Source organism: Oncorhynchus mykiss, chromosome 7 (assembly GCF_057628025.1).
Source record: "Oncorhynchus mykiss isolate SJ-2025 chromosome 7, ASM5762802v1, whole genome shotgun sequence".
In the NCBI taxonomy this organism is placed as follows: domain Eukaryota; kingdom Metazoa; phylum Chordata; class Actinopteri; order Salmoniformes; family Salmonidae; genus Oncorhynchus; species Oncorhynchus mykiss.
Window position 1 is genome coordinate 54,191,987 of NC_143028.1, and position 17,164 is coordinate 54,209,150.

Sequence of the window (17,164 nt, forward strand, 5' to 3'; positions counted from 1 at the left end):
AAACTCGTCAGTCTATTCTTGTTCTGAGAAATGAAGGCTATTCCATGCAAGAAATTGCCAAGAAACTGAAGATCTGGTACAACGCTGTGTACTACTCACTGCACAGAACAGCGCAAACTGACTTTAACCAGAATAGAAAGAGGAGTGGGAGACCCCGGTGCACAACTGAGCAAGAGGACTAGTACATCAGAGTGTCTAGGTTGAGAAACAGACACCTCACAAGTCCTCGACTGGCAGCTTCATTAAATAGTACCCGTAAAACACCAGTCTCAATGTCAACAGTGAAGAGGCGACTCCGGGATGCTGGCCGTCTTCTTCTATGTTTTTGTGTGATGTAGTTTTACATTTTCTAAAATGTCTGACATGTTTTTCAGAGCCATGTGATGAAGCATGCGGAGGTCCATGTTGGGGGCCCAGGAATGACACCTGCCAGAGCTGTGAGTCACTTTTGACCCCTGGCTCTCATTTTCTGACAACACTAGATAGCTTCGCTCTCATGTAATGTCCTACAACCCAGCTCAGTCAGTTTGCTTGGCTCAAAGTTCTCTATCTCTCTCTCTGCCCCCCCCCCCCCCAGTGACGAAGACAGTGTGTGCCCCTCAGTGTAATGGCCGCTGCTTCGGGAGGAGTCCTAGTGAATGCTGTCATATGGAGTGTGCAGGAGGTTGCACCGGACCCCTGGATACCGACTGCTTTGTGAGTTTGCTATACACACAAACACACCGCAAAGAAGTCTTAAAAGTTGCTCTGATAGTCATTGGATAGAAATGAATGGGTTACAACTATACTACTAAGCAATGCATACAGTATCATATAACTGTGTTTTTTCTCTATCCAGGCCTGCCGTAACTTCAACAACTCAGGCTCCTGTGTGCCCCAGTGTCCCCAGACCCTCATCTACAACAAGCACACCTTCAAACTGGAGCCCAACCCCAGCGCCAAGTACCAGTACAGTTCCATCTGTGTGGCCCAGTGCCCCAGTGAGTCCACACACAGCATGCTCTCCCCACTTCCCCTCACCAGTCAACTCCTGGTCATAACCATGACCATCATGTCTCACTCATTATCCTCATTCAATCTATCAATTTTCTAGCATGGTCCAAACTTCCTGTGGATTTCCCTGTGGATTGTAATGATTTGGTTTTCTCCCTTTACCTGTCCCTCTGCCCCACTCTTTCTCTCTCACATTACATTCCTCCTCAGCTAATTTTGTGGTGGACGGGAGCTCGTGTGTGAGCAGCTGCCCTTCTTATAAGACGGAGATGGAGAAGAAAGGAGTGAAGAGGTGTGAGCCCTGTGGAGGCCTCTGTCCCAAAGGTACCCGGCTGTCCAGTGCCCACACATACTCCCTTCAACTATCATTGCTTTATAGAGAGTCTTCTACTCCAGCAACCTGCCCTTTTCTCTTCTCCTTTCTTCTCCCCTCTCCTCAAATATCTAGCTTGTCAAGGAACAGGCACAGCCTCCAGGCAGACAGTGGACTCTCAGAACATTGACAGTTTCATCAACTGCACCAAGATCCAGGGTAGCCTTCACTTCCTGGTCACCGGGATTAAAGGGTGAGTGACAGCAGCAATATTCTATCAAAATGGCATGGCATGGGGTAGTCTAGCTGCCTCTGGAGCACATGTATGATGTATTGCTACTAGCTTATGTTCCAATCTGGCCCAATGTTTTTACAGCACTCTCCTACCTTTCAGCTCTAGCTCTTTCTATCCAATAAACATACAAAATACTTAAATATATACAGTACCAGTAAAAAGTTAAGTACCAGTAAATCTACTCATTCAAGGGTTTTTATTTATTTTTACTATTTTCTACAATGTAGAATAGTAGTGAAAACATCAAAACTATGAAATAACACATATGGAATCATGTAGTAACCAAAAAAGTGTTAAATCAAAATATGTTATTTAAGATTCTTCAAAGTTGCCACCCTTTGCCTTGATGACAACTTTGCACACTCTTGGCATTCTCTCAACCAACTTCATGAGGTAGTCACCTGGAATGCATTTCAGGTGATTTCTTTCCTTCTTCATGCATTTGAGGCAATCAAATCAAAATCCAATCCTATTGTATGTGTCACATGCACCGAATACAACAGGTGTGGACCGCACAGTGAAATGCTTACTTACAAGCCCTTAACCAGCAATGCAGTTTTAAGAAAATTCCAGAAGAATAACAAATAATTAAAGAGCAGCAGTAAATAACAATAGTGGGGCTATATACAGGGGGTACAGGTACAGAGTCAATGTGCAGGGACACCGGTGTCGAGGTAACTAAGGTAATCTGTACATGTAGGTAAAGTTATTAACGTGACTAGATAATAACCAAAAGTAGCAGCAGCATAGAGGGTGGGGGCAATGCAAATAGCCTGTTCAGGAGTCTTATGGCTTGGGGGTAGAAGCTTCTTGGACCTAGACTTGGTGCTCCGGGACTGCTTGCACTACCCTCTGTAGGGCCTTGCGGTTGGAGGCCGAGCAGTTGCCATACCAGGCAATGATGCATTCCATCAGAATGCTCTCGATGGTGCAGCTGTAAAACCTTTTGAGGATCTGAGGACCCATGCCAAATCTTTTCAGTCTCCTGAGGTTTAGGTTTTGTAGGTTTAGGTTTTGTCGTTCCCTCTTCACGACTGTCTTGGTGTGCTTGGACCATGTTCGTTTGTTGGTGATGTGGACGCCAAGGAACTTGAAGCTCTCAACCTGCTTCACTACAGCCCCGTCGATGATAATGGGGATGTGTTCGGTCCTCCTTTTCCTGTAGTACACAATCATCTCTTTTGTCTTGATCATATTTAGGGAGAGGTTGTTGTCCTTGCACCACACGGTCAGGTTTCTGACCTCCTCCCTATAGGCTGTCTCATCATTGTCGGTGATCCGGCCTACCACTGTTGTGTCATCTGCATACTTAATGATGGTGTTGGAGTCAAGTCCACGATCCAGTTGCAGAGGGAGGTGTTTAGTCCCAGGGTCCTTAGCTTAGTGATGAGCTGTGACGGCACTATGGTGTTGACTGCTAAGTTGTAGTCAATGAATAGCGTTATCACATAGGTGTTCCTTTTGTCCAGGTGGGAAAGGGCAGTGTAGAGTGCAATAGAGATTGCATCATCTGTGGATCTGTTGGGGCGGTATGCAAATTGGAGTCGGTCTAGGGTTTCTGGGATAATGGTGTTGATGTGAGCTATGAGCAGCCTTTAAAAGCATTTCATGGTTACAGAGTACTATGGGTCGGTAGTCATTTAAGCAGGTTACCTTTGTTTTCTTGGACACAGGGACTATGGTGGTCTACTTGAAACCTGTTGGTATTACAGACTCAGACAGGGAGAGGTTGAAAATGTCAGTGAAGACACTTGCCAGTTGGTCAGCGCATGCTCGGGGTATGTGTGGAGTAAAGGAGTTGTTTTCCCTCTGGTTGCACATTTAACATGCTGATAGAAATGAGGTAAAACTGATTTAAGTTTCACTGCATTAGTCCCTGGCCATTAGGAGCGCCACCTTTGGATGAGCGTTTTCCTGTTTGCTCATGGCGGTATACTACAACGTTTCAGGTAAGACCCAAATTCAGACTGTGTTCAGGTAACAATGTTTATTACAGCAATGAGCAGGCAAACAACAGGTCAAGGACGGCAGGGGTCGATAATCCAGAGTGGTGGGGCAAAAATACAGAACGGCAGGCAGGCTCATGGTCAGGTCAGGCAGAGGTCGGTAATCCAGAGGGGCTATAGCGGTGTGCCAGCGCATCCGGCTTAACATCCTTGGGTACCGGTGGGTGTTGCGGATGCAAAGTGGCCCGGGCCTTACTGAATCCTTCCGGAGGTCCTGATACACCGCGGGAATGGCGGAGATGTCCGGGGCAGAACGGGCTCCAGCCCACAATGGCACCACTAGACCAGTCAATCGAGGGATTGTGTCACTGGAGCCAAGAGAATCCCAATAACAAAGGAACCTGCTGAGAATCAATTAGCAGGAATTGGATCGTCTCGCTGTGGTTCCCGACACTCGTAGGTTGATGGAGGTGGTATGGTGGGTGACCCGGCCTATAGAACACCCGTCTAGCGCTCTAACATTCATGGGAAAGGAGAGGGGTTGAGTGGGGATGCCCAGCTCGGACGCCAGGGAAATGTCCGTAAGACTCATATCGCCCCCCCGAGTCGATGAGTATCTGGAGAGACTTGGACTGGGCCCCCCACAGCAGGGTGGCATGGAGAGGGGGGAGATTAGGGGGAGAAGCTAAATGGTCCTTAGGACCCACCAGAGTACTCATCCCTACCAATTAGCTAGGTCTTTTGAAGGGACAGGTAGACACATAATGATAGGCAGTACCGCAATACAGACAATACAGACTCTGGGTGTTAAGTCTGCATACGCGTTCGGCTGGAGACAGCCTAGCCCTGCCGAGCTGCTTTGGCTTGGGAAGAGGTAAACTGGCAGTCTGGGACGTAGACGCCGGGGACTTCCTGAGTCCATCAGATGCAAGGTGGGATCCTTGAGTGAGAGATTGGGACAGCAATCAGACCTCTTCTGCCTCCTACGTTCCCATAGCCGTCCATCGAGCCGGATGGTCAAAGCGATGAGTGAGTCGAGATCCATCAGTAGTTCCCGAGCTGCAAGCTCGTCCTTTACTTCCTCCAATATTCCGTGCAGGAAAGTGTCGAACAGCGCTTTCGGGTTCCAGGCACCCTCCGCTGCTAGCGTGTGGAAATCCACCGCATAGTCAGCCCCACTGAGGGAGTCTTGCCAAAGCTGGAGTAACCTCTGGGCAGCTTCTCCACTGGACACCGGCGCCTCAAACTTTTGTCACCTCCGACCACGAATACCTCCAGACTGAGGCAGATGGCGGATTGTTGCTCCCACACCAACGTGGCCCAGGCGAGTGCCCTCCCGGCCACCAACGTAATGATGTACGCTATCCTCGAGCGGTCCAAGGGGAACGAAGAAGGCTGCAGCTTGAAAACAGGGGAGCACTGGGACAGAAAGGCCCAACAGGTTCTGGAATCTCCATCGTAGGGCTCCGGGGGTGGTAAGTGGGGTTCCTGGGAAACCGGGGTGATGGCGCTGCTACCAGCCGGGGTACCAGGTGTCCAAAGCTAGGTCGTGACATTCAGCCACGGCCTGAAACCCTTCCATCAGACCGCGAAGCAACTCCTTATGCCTACCAATGGTGGCTCCTTGGGAGAAGATGGCATTGCGGAGCTGGTCCAAGTCTGCTGGGTAAGTCATGGCCAGTTCGTACTATAACATTTCAGGTAAGACCCGAATGCAGACTGTGTTGAAGTAACAATGCTTATTACAGTAACAGGGGCAGGCAAACGACAGTGCAAGGCAGGCAGGGTTCGATAATCCAGAGTGGTGGGGCAAAGGTACAGGATGGCAGGCAGGCTCAGGGTCAGGAAGAGGTCGGTAATCCAGAGTAGGGGCAAAGGTACAGGACGGCAAGCAGGGTCAGGGACAGGCAGAATAGTCAAGCAGGTGGACAGGCAAGGGTCAGAACCAGGAGGGCGAGAAAAAGAGAGACTGGGAAAAAGCAGAAGGAGAAGTTGACTTGACAAACAAGACGAACTGGCAACAGACAAACAGAGAACACAGGGATAAATGCACAGAGGATAATGGGGAAGATGTGCGACACCTGAAGGGGGGTGGAGACAATCACCGATGAAACAGATCATGGCGTGACATATACAGCTCATTGAGTGAGTTTTTAGTGCCCGCATCAGTCTGTGGTGGTATGTAGACAGCTATGAAAAATACAGATGAAAACTCTCTAGGTAGATGGTGTGGTGTACAGCTTATCATGAGATACTCTACCTCAGGCGGGCAAAACCTCGAGACTTCCTTAGATATCGTGCACCAGCTGTTGTTTACAAATATGCATAGGTTCCCACTCTGTGTCTTACCAGAGGCTGCTGTGTTATTCTGCCGATAGTGTATAACCTGCAAGCTGTATGTTATTAATGTCGTCGTTCAGCCACGACTTTGTGAAACGTAAGATATTACAGTTTTTAATGTCCCGTTGGTAGGATATACGTGCTTTCAGTTTATCCCAATGATTTTCCAGCGATTGAACGTTGGCTAGCAGTACGGATGGCAAAGGCAGATTAGCATGATCCTCACAAGGCACCCCGATCTCTTTCCACAAAATCTCAGTTTCTATCTCCAGCTAATGACAGGGATGAGGGCGTTTGGAGTATATCCTTCCCATCAGACTCATTAAATTCTTCGTCCAATTCGAGGTGAGTAATCGCTGTTCTGATGTCCAGAAGGTGGCAGCAACATTATGTATGTACAAAATAATTCACAAACAACACGGGAACAAAAATAATAATTGCACGGTTGGTTAAGAGCCAATAAAAGGGCAGCCATCCCCTCAGGCGCAATCAGTGGCGTTGTGACAGGGTAGGGGTGGTATACAGAAGATAGCCCTATTTGGTAAAAGACCAAGTCCATGTTATGGCAAGAACAACTCAAATAAGCAAAGAAAACTGACAGTGCATCATTACTTTAAGACATGAACAGCAGTCAATCCAGAAAATGTCAAGAACTTTTAAAGTTTTTAAGTGCAGTTGCAAAAACCATCAAGCGCTATGATGAAACTGGCTCTCATGAGAACCCCCACAGGAAAGGAATACCCAGTTACTTATGCTGCAGAGGATAAGTTCATTAGAGTTACCAGCCTCAGAAATTGCAGCCCAAATAAATGCTTCACTGAGTTCAAGTAACAGACACATCTCAGCATCAACTGTTCAAAGGAGACTGCGAGAATCAGGCCTTCATGGTCAAATTGCTGCAAAGAAACCACTACTAAAGGACACCAATAATAAGAAGAGACATGCTTGGTCAAAGAAACACAAGCAATGGACATTAGGTGGGTGAAAATCTGAGAGACGGAGTTCAAATTTGAGATTTTTGGTTCCAACCGCCGGGTCTTTGTGAGATGCAGAGTAGCTGAATGGATGATATCCGCATGTATGGTTCTCACCGTGAAGCATGGATGACGCTGTGTAGGTGCTTTGCTTTGCTGGTGACACTGTCAGTGAATTCAAGGCACACTTAATCAGCCTGTCTACCACAGCATTCTGTAGCGATATGCCATCCCATGCCATCCCGTTTGCGCTTAGTGGGACGATCATTTGTTTTTCATCAGGACAATGACCCAACACACCTCCAGGCTCTGTAAGGGCTATTTGACCAAGAAGGAGAGTGATGGAGTGCTGCATCAGATGACCTGGCCTCCACAATCACCCGACCTCAACCCAATTGAGATGGTTTGGGATGAGTTTGACCGCAGAGTGAAGGGTTAAGCAGCCAACAAGTGCTCAGCATATGTGGGAACACCTTCAAGACAGTTGGAAAAACTTTCCAGGTGAAGCTGGTTGAGAGAATTCCAAGAGTGTACAAAACTGTCATTAAGGCAAAGGGTGGCAACTTTGAAAAATCTTAAATCTTAAATATATTTTCATTTGTTTTAACACTTTTTTGGTTTCTACATGATTCCATATGTGTTATCTCATAGTTTCTACAATGTAGAAAATAGTAAAAATAAAGAAAAACCTTGGAATGAGTAGGTGTGTCCAAACTTTTGACTGCTGCTGTATACATATTCAAAATGGCACAGTAATGTCAACTTGATGTGTTCACCTTTCAATGGACCTCACTATTTATGTTGGATGATCTTCTATACACAGTGATCCCTACAACAACATCACAGCTTTGGACCCAGAGAAACTGAAGATCTTCAGAACTGTGAGAGAGATCACAGGTGTGTGCTTGTGTGTATGTTGAAGTTTCAAATGCATGTGTCTGTTTAGTGGCAGCGGTGTGAGTGATATGATGTATTCGTGTTTGGAAGGTGTTCTGTGTTTTAACACCTTCTGCGGTTGCCAGACGTTCTGAGTATCCAGTCGTGGCCTGAAAATCTGACTGACCTGTCGGTGTTCTCCAACTTGGGAACCATACAAGGAAGAACCCTCTACAGGTGACCATCTATCTCTGTCTTTCGCACTCTCTGACATTAGACTTGTGTCTTTGTCTCTTTGCACTTAAGAAATATCACTTTCTACAGTATGTGTCCACTGAACCCATTTCCATCTCCATCTGTGCTTAACTGCATTGTAGACATGCATGCATAGACTGGCCTGTTGTGTCTTGTGTGTCTTGTCACCACTTTATCTCTCATCCCCTTTCACCCCATTTCTCATCCCCTGCTCTTGCTCCCCTTTCTCTCGGTCTCTTCTCTCTTTCTCTCTCTCTATTCCTCTCTCGCTCTCTCTATTCCTCTCTCGCTCTCTCTATTCCTCTCTCGCTCTCTCTATTCCTCTCTCGCTCTCTCTCATTTGTTCCATCAGCGGCAGACACTCTAAAAAGTCCAGTAGTGTGTGTGACAGTTGTTTTAGTAATCTGACTACTAATCTTCCTGATACTGTGTGAACTGAAAAAACAGCGTCATACTCAGACAATGCTAAACAAAACAAAAATCCTCTGAAGTGGTTACGAGTGGTCTTGAACTGTATGAGAAGTGTCTCAGCTGGTGATGGGTGGGGGATTTTAGTGTAGTTGAGGTATAATCCTCATGATTGTATTTTGAACTTGATCATACCTTATGACCACCAGTGGAGGTCAGTGCCGTTTAAAATGAAGGAGGATGATTTTCTTTTCATGAGCATGGCCTTATTTCTTTTACAGCATATTGGATGACTCTCATTCATATTCTGTTCACCCAGTTCAATGTAACAGGTTATAGGTGTAGGCTACTACATGATCCTCTAATTTTCCATATACCCATCATGAGGTTGCTACAACCTAGCTTATGAATGAAAGTTTACAACGTAGGAGCACACAGGTCGAGAGACAAATTTGAGGTGACAGACAGTGACATTCAATACCGCCTTGCACGCTTTTGCCTGCATCTAGCTGATATAGGCTGTAATCATTAGTCCAACAGTTGCAAATGAGAGTTTCTCTTGGACAAATTCAGGTGTGTTTATCCCCGTTTTGTTGTGTTCGCTTACGTTTAAGGAACGTTTTCAACAGAATCGACAGAATGATTACACCCCTGATCACGTGTAACAGAGTTCACTCTCATAACACCCACCTTGTATTCCTGCTCTTCCCTTCGCTTGTGGACTTCAATGCACAACAAATCAGCTGTATGCGACCAGGCGAAAAAACCTTTCCAAGCCAAACCTCTACAAACAGCCTACATCGTTATCACCATAAGCTAAAGTAACGTCATAGTCAGCATAGCTAAAATAACTAACGTGTTAGTAAACCCGCTAAAATCATACAGTAAAGTTAGTGTACAGTCAGTAAGCAGTTACACCGGCAGGCCCCGGTGACAATAAATTACTAATACCAAAAGCTTAACTTGTGTAACGATCGTCATATGAAGAAGTGGACCAAAACGCAGCGTGGTAAGTGTTCATGATAAATGTAATACTCAAAACACTCTAACAAAATAACAAAGAGGGGAAAACCGAAACAGTCCTGTCAGGTGCAGACACTAAACAGAAAACAACTACCCACGAAACCCAAATGAAAAAGGACAACTTTTATATGATCCCCAATCAGAGACAACGATGGACAGCTGCCTCTGCTTGGGAACCACACCAACATAGACATAAAGAAACTAGATTGCCTACCCTAGTCACAGTGACAACTTGACTTGGAAGAGTTCCAGTGTTGTGTTGGAAAGTCATAGCCAGCTAGCTAACATAGCATCCCTCTGTTTGAGCAGGGTGTTTCAGTAGGCTAAACTAGCTAGCTAAGTAAGGGAAACTGAAAGTGAAAAAAATGACTCTCTATTTCGCTCTTGCTTCTCCTTCATTTTGGAAGAAAGTAATTTGTTCAAAACTGTTCAACTATTGTCTTTCTGTTTCTACTCACCACATTTTATACACTGCAGTGCTAGCTAGCTGTAGTTTATGCTTTCAGTACTAGATTAATTCTCTGATCCTTTGATTGGGTGGGCAACATGTCAGTTCATGCTGCAAGAGCTCTGATAGGTTTGAGGACGTCCTTCCGGAGGTTGTTCTAATTACTGTGTAAGTCTATGGAAGGGGGAGAGAACCAGGTTCCTAGGTTCCTAGGTTTTGTTTTGAAGTCAATGTACCCAGAGGAGGACGGAAGCTAGCTGTCCTCCGGCAACACCATGGTGCTACCCTACAGAGTGCTGTTGAGGCTACTGTTGGCCTTCTTTTCAAAATAGTGTGTTTTAATCAGTTATTTGGTGAAATGTCATTGTATTTACTATAGTTTTATCTAAATAACTTTTTAAATGTTTTACATTTCAAATGTTTATGAAATTCACTGAGGAGGCTGGTCCTCCCCTTCCTCCCGTGAGCAGTCTCCACTGATGACCACATTGGCTAATAGGAGTCTCTACCACAATAGCATATGAATTCTATACATAATAACACACACATTTTCTGTCTACATGTAGACAATTAATTCATGTTTGGGAGCAGCAATGCCTTATCTGGGATTCATTTGCTTCTCTTTCCTGACTTGATTTATGTTCCCAGCACCAATATACATTTTCTGAAATATCCTCCATTCCCTCCACATTAATGGTTCTCTCTCTCTTCCTGTCATCACCCTATCCCTCTACCTTGCTTCTATTCCTCCTCCTACATTCTTCCCTCCTCCCTCTTCTCCAGGGGCTACGCCATGCTGGTGATGCGTATCCCGTCACTGACCTACCTGGGGCTGCGCTCACTGCAGAGTATCAATGACGGCGGTGTCTACATCACAGGAAACAGGAAGCTATGCTACCACCACACCGTCAACTGGACACGCCTCTTCAGTAGTAGCTCCCGCCCACAGCGCCACCAGAAGAACATCGACGTCAAGGACAACCGACCCCAGAGCCAATGTGGTGAGACGGGGGATAGAGGAGAGAGATTGGGTGACATCTTCAAAATCATTAAGTAAATTTTTTTGCATGTACACTAGTGAATTACTAATAGTTTTTTGCATATTTTTTTTTTGTGTGTGTGTAGTTGCGGAGGGGCATATGTGTGACCCTCTGTGTTCGTCGGAGGGGTGTTGGGGTCCTGGGCCAGACCAGTGTCTATCCTGTAAGAACTACAGCCGGGGGGGAACCTGTGTCAATCAGTGCAGATTTCTCACCGGGTCAGTACTCATTCAAAAAAAATGCATCTTTATAATAATGTTGATTTGTCAGTATGTCTCAATGTGTGTACGTGACTATGTGTTTAACCTATTTTTCCAATCTCAATCTCTGCTTTTCTCCAGGAAGGGGCGTGAGTTTACAAGTCCGAAGGGAGAGTGTATGCCCTGTCACTCGGAGTGTGAGGTCCAGGAGGGACAGCCCACCTGCATAGGACTGGTATGCTCACCTCTAACATCTGCCCATAGACCTCTCTCAAAGCATCTTAAAAAGACAGTTCTATGAGCTCAGAGTGATTAGTTGAAAAGTGTCTCTCAAAGTTTTCAGGACTATCTGAAATGTAGTGCTTCACTGCCGCCTTGTGGATAATATTTTGAACCACAATTACATGGATATTGTCAACTGTCTCCATCTCTCCATCCCCCTCTACCGCCCTCGCCGCCTCTCTCGCTCCTTCGCTCGCTCACTTTCTTTCTTTCTCCCTCTCACTCTCTCACTTTCTCTCTGCAGGGAGCTAATGAGTGTGTGGTGTGTGCCAGTCTGAGGGACGGTCCTCACTGTGTTTCCTCATGCCCTGAAGGAGTGATGGGGGAGAAGGGTCTCATCTTTAAATACCCCAACCAGCAGAGACGCTGTGAGCCCTGCCACCTCAACTGCACCCAGGGGTGAGAGACGAGTTAGAGAATGGGGGAGTGTGTGCGTGTGCGTGTGCATGTGTGTTAAATATCTCTCTGCTCTGTGTTTTCAGTTGCTCAGGCCCCGGAATTGGGGACTGTTTGGACTCCACCAGATTAACTGATGGGTGAGTGTAGTTTCTATATTTTTTCTACCTGTGACTGACAACCTGATTTCTCCTCACTGTAAGTTTTGTTTAGTCTAGAACGTAGCATTATTCATTATTGTATATCAGGTGCTGATTGGCTGATACATGTCTCTTTTCAGCCAATCCATTACAGGAATTGTTTTGGGAGTTTTGGCAGCAGTGATAGTGGGCTTCTCCATCTTTGTGATGAGTGTTCTGTACCGCCGAGGTCTTGCCATCCGGCGCAAGAGAGCCATGAGGCGATACCTGGAGAGTGGAGAGGTGGGAAGGGATGGTGTGTGTGTGTGTGTGTGTGTGTGTGTGTGTGTGAGAAAGAGAGAGAGAGAGAATTATAATTAATTAATAATGAATACTCTTAATAAGAGTATGTGTAGTCTATTGTCTTGATATGTGTCGATATTAATTGTGTGCATGACGTGCATGTCTCTGTAGAGTTTTGAGCCTTTGGACCCTGGTGAGAAAGTGGTCAAAGTTCATGCCAGGATTCTGAAGGTCACTGAACTCCGTAAGATCAAGCTACTGGGCACCGGTGTGTTCGGCTCCGTCCACAAGGTGTTTACATCATCAACCGTCGCCCTCTTAAAGCCCCTATTATCATCATCACCCTGCACCTCTCCGATTTTCCCGTAGGCCCTACATGTATTGTGCTACTTACCTTACTTGTCTTCGTTTCATTGTGAGGCAACCCCTCTCTCCTCTCTTTTCCTCCATATTTCTCAGGGCATTTGGATTCCTGAGGGAGACTCAGTGAAGATCCCTGTGGCCATAAAGACTATTCATGATCGAATGGGGCAAAATACCTTCCATGAGATCACAGAGGTAAGAAAACACTCTCACACACCCACTCTCAAGAACCCCTGCCCCTTAAAGCATACTGACCTGATACCCACTTATCTTGACTCTTGCTGCACCCCACCGACATACATCACTGTTGCAGTTGTTAATATGTATGTTATTACCACCCCATAGTCTTTCCTCTGCTTCCATCCCAATGGACATTTATTTATTCATCACAGCTACAGTTGTTATGATGTACAGTACCAGTCAAAAGATTGGACACACCTACTCATTCCACAAATTAACATTTAACTAGGCACACCTGTTAATTAAAATGCATTCCAGGTGACTACCTCATGAAGCTGGTTGAGAGAATTCCAAGAGTATGCAAAGCTGTCATCAAGGGTGGCTACTTTGAAGAATATCAAATATATTTAGATTTTTTTAACACATTTTTGGTTACTACATGATTCCATGTGTTATTTCCTAGTTTTGATGTCTTCACTATTACTCTACAATGTATAAAATAATAAAAAATAAAGAAAAACCCTTGAATGAGTAGGTGTGTCCAAACTATTTACTTGTACTGTATATAGTGCTATTTATATTGATATTGTTGTTTTTTATTACCATTTCATTATTTTATTTCACTTAGTTCTGCATGATGGAGCTCAAGGACTAGGATTTTCACTTTACCCTGCAATCACACCTGCAACCATGTACATGTAACTATTAAATACTGAATCTCTAGGGGGAAAAATAAACTGTTATTAATGCTGTTAGATTTTTTTCTGATAACCCCTGCAGCACATGATGGTGATGGGTAGCTTGGACCACCAGTACATCGTCAGGCTCTTAGGTGTCTGTCCAGGTGCTAGTCTCCAGCTGGTCACCCAGCTAAGCAATCAGGGGTCCTTACTGGAACACATCAGGCGCCACAAGGACAGCCTGGACCCACAGAGGCTGCTCAACTGGTGTGTGCAGATTGCCAAGGTGAGATACCATTGTGTGTGTGTGTGTGTGTGTGTGTGTGTTTTTTTTACAAATGAATTAATAGTGAAAAGCTGATATGTCTTGGGTAAATAAGTATTCAACCTCTTTGTTATGGCAAGCATAAAAACATACAGGAGTAAAAATTTGCTTAAGAAGTCACATAATAAGTTGCATGGACTCACACTGTGTGCAATAATAGTGTTTAACATGATTTTTTAATGACTACCTCATCTCTGTACGCCACACATACAATTATCTCTAAGTTCCCTCAGTCGAAGTACATTTCAAGCACAGATTCAACCACAAAGAACATGGAGGTTTTTCAATGCCTCGCAAAGAAGGGCAACAATTTTTTTGTAAATTAATAACGCTTTAGATGGTGTATCAATACACCCAGTCACTACAAAAATTCAGGCGTCCTTCATAACTCAGTTGCAGGAGAGGAAGGAAACGGCTCTGGGATTTCACTATGAGGCCAATGGTGATTTTAAAACAGTTACAGAGTTAAATGGCTGTGATAATATTTTTAAATTTTTAAAAATTGAACCTTTATTTAGCTAGGCAAGTCAGTTAAGAACATATTCTTTATTTACAATGACGGCCTATACCGGCCAAACCCGGACGACGCTGGGCAAATTGTGCGCCGCCCTTTGGGACTACTAGTCACGCCAGTAGCTAAGGAAGGATCAATAACATTGTAGTTACTCCACAATACTAACCTAAATGACAGAGTGAAAAGAAGGAAGCTTGTATAGAATAAAAAAATATTCCAAAACATGCATCCTGTTTGCAATAAGGCACTAAAGTAATACTGCAAAAAATGGGGCAAAGAAAGGAACTTTTTGTCCTGAATACAAAGCGTTATGTTTCGGGAAAATCCAACACATAATCACTGAGGACCACTCTTCATATTTTCAAGCATGGTGGTGGCTGCATCATGTTATGGGTATTTTTCAGAGGAATAATGTGTGTTAGTATTACGTGATTGCTGTATTTATTTTTTTGATAAACTAGGGACTAGGACTAGGGAGGACTAAGGAGTTATTTAGGATAAAATGAAACAGAATAGAGCTAAGTACATACAGGAAAAATACTAGAGTAAATCCTGGTTCAGTCTGCTTTACAGCAGACATTGGGTAACAAATTCACATTTCAGCAGGACAATAACCTGAAACACAAGGTCAAATATATACTGCTTACCAAGACAACATTGAATGGCCTAGTTACAGTTACTTAAATCGGATTGAAAACCTATGGCAAGACTTGAAAATGTCTGTCTAGCAATGATCAACTACCAACTTGACAGAGCTGGAAGAATTTATTTATTGCAAATATTGTACAATCCAGGTATTGAAAGCTCTTGGTCTTATCCAGAAACACTCACAGCTGTAACCGCTGCCATAGGTAATTCTAATCATTGAATTTTTCTTCCACTTTGACATTACAGAGGATTGTGTGTCGAACGTTGTCAAAAGAAAAGACAATTAAATACATTTTAATCCCACTTTGTAACTTAACAACATTTGTAAAATGTCAAGTGTGTGAATACTTTCTGAAGGCACTGTATATGATAGAAGTGTATGTGATAAAGGTGTGTGTGATTGTGTATGTGACCGAGGTATGTGTGCTCTCCCCTGTCAGGGTATGTACTATCTGCAGGAACACATGATGGTCCACAGAAACCTGGCAGCCCGTAATGTGCTCCTGAAGAGTGACTACATGGTCCAGATCTCTGACTACGGCATCACAGACCTGCTCTACCCCGATGACAAAAAGTACTTCTACAATGAGGTGAAAGTGTGTTGACGTCCTCGTTAGGTCACATGGAAAAACTAGACATGGATAATGTCTCAGCCTATTATTGATCTTTTGCTCAAAATTGTCTAGAAGCATCTGCTGTCATGTCTTAAGTGAGATGTTGACTAGATAAATGCCCTGTTTCTATACGTGTTTTGTATTGCTGCCATGAACACTAACTATAATGTTTTTTTCCAATGGCCACAGGCTTTGAACTCAATGTAATTCATGGTGACATAGTTCCCTGTCTTGTCTCTCTCACCACAGACGGCCATTAAATGGATGGCTCTGGAGAGCATCTTGTTCCGCAGATATACACATCAAAGTGATGTCTGGAGCTATGGTGAGTCACCGTTTGTGTGTGGGTTTCATGTGCTTTTATAGACTTTTATATCAACGGTAAGTAAGTTCAAAGTACTTGTGTGTATGTTGAATTACCATCATTTTACAGTGTCTATTATATTTCTCTGTCTTGCAGGAGTGACAGTGTGGGAGATGATGTCATATGGGGTGGAGCCCTACTCGGCGATGTGTCCACAAGAAGTGCCAGACCTTCTGGAGAAGGGCGAGCGTCTTTCCCAGCCACCCATCTGCACCATAGATGTCTACATGGTCATGGTCAAGTGTGAGTGACCACCCTCTCTCCTTCACCCTCAATACCAATATACCTAGTTATCCCTCTAGCCACTCTGCCGAAGAAACAGTGGTAACTCCCGGGTGCTGTTATCTACTGTGAGCAAGCTCCTCCAACCTGTGAACAATTTTTCTACCTCAGCCTCCCCAGAAAGGTGCAATCAATACCTGTGCTTCTTCCAAAGCAAAATTTAAAACATGAATAACACCATCCTGCCCTCTCCAGCCCCAGTAGTTGAGCTACTGAGTCCTACCCTCCCTGAGTCAAGATTCTCCACCTTCACCACAGTCACTACAGCTGATGTAGTCAAGCTGGTTAGGACAATGAAGCCCACCACTTGCTCACTTGGCCCTATTACCACCTCCCTTGTGACGACCTGCTTACCTGCTCTGGAGCCTTTCTTCACTGAAATGATCAACAAGTTTATTATCACTGGATGTGTCCCTCAGCTCAAACTGGCCGCAGTCACACCAGTACTTAAAAAGCTTGGATCTGACCCTGACAACCTACAGAACTACAGGCCTATTTCCAACCTGCCCTTCCTGAGTAAGCTGTTTCTGGCCCACTCCAAAACCATCTGGCCACTCACAACCTACTTGAGCCCTTCCAGTTGGGTTTTAGAGCTAGACACAACACTGAGACTGCCATGATAATGGTCACTAATGACCTCCTCATGAATGCTGACTCTGGGGCTGCCAGCATCCTCATACTGCTGGACCTCGGTGCAGCACTCAGCACGGTCAGCCACACCATCCTGCTAAACTGCATGGGGAAGCCCCTTGGCCTGTCAGACACTGTCCTGAACTTGTTTAGGTCCTATCTCACTGATCGCTACAAGTTTGTAGCCATTGGTCCTAGTAGGTCACACACAATGGTAGTCCGATAGGGGGGTGCCTCAAGTGCTAGTGCTGGTTAAGTTTATTTAATTTTTATGTATTTTTTGGGGGGGGGGCGGGGGGGGGGGGGGGGGGGGGGTTGAGGTGAGGAGGACGATTATTTAAGATACTGTTTAA

The 17,164-nt window shown here is 44.9% G+C and overlaps 1 protein-coding gene across 1 annotated transcript in view; it reads left to right on the forward strand.

Moving 5' to 3' along the window:
• The window catches only part of LOC110528126 (receptor tyrosine-protein kinase erbB-3-like), a 38,171-nt gene that overhangs the window by 13,071 nt on the left and 7,936 nt on the right, over positions 1-17,164 (forward strand). The window contains exons 5-23 of the mRNA XM_021609949.3: positions 375-437; positions 578-696; positions 839-980; positions 1,204-1,317; positions 1,442-1,559; positions 7,685-7,758; positions 7,884-7,974; positions 10,655-10,872; positions 10,997-11,129; positions 11,253-11,346; positions 11,638-11,792; positions 11,876-11,929; positions 12,070-12,211; positions 12,383-12,502; positions 12,671-12,769; positions 13,535-13,720; positions 15,362-15,511; positions 15,785-15,860; positions 15,996-16,142. Coding sequence (XP_021465624.3) covers positions 375-437; positions 578-696; positions 839-980; positions 1,204-1,317; positions 1,442-1,559; positions 7,685-7,758; positions 7,884-7,974; positions 10,655-10,872; positions 10,997-11,129; positions 11,253-11,346; positions 11,638-11,792; positions 11,876-11,929; positions 12,070-12,211; positions 12,383-12,502; positions 12,671-12,769; positions 13,535-13,720; positions 15,362-15,511; positions 15,785-15,860; positions 15,996-16,142 — 2,295 coding nt within the window. The remainder of the gene's footprint in view (positions 1-374; positions 438-577; positions 697-838; positions 981-1,203; positions 1,318-1,441; positions 1,560-7,684; positions 7,759-7,883; positions 7,975-10,654; positions 10,873-10,996; positions 11,130-11,252; positions 11,347-11,637; positions 11,793-11,875; positions 11,930-12,069; positions 12,212-12,382; positions 12,503-12,670; positions 12,770-13,534; positions 13,721-15,361; positions 15,512-15,784; positions 15,861-15,995; positions 16,143-17,164) is intronic.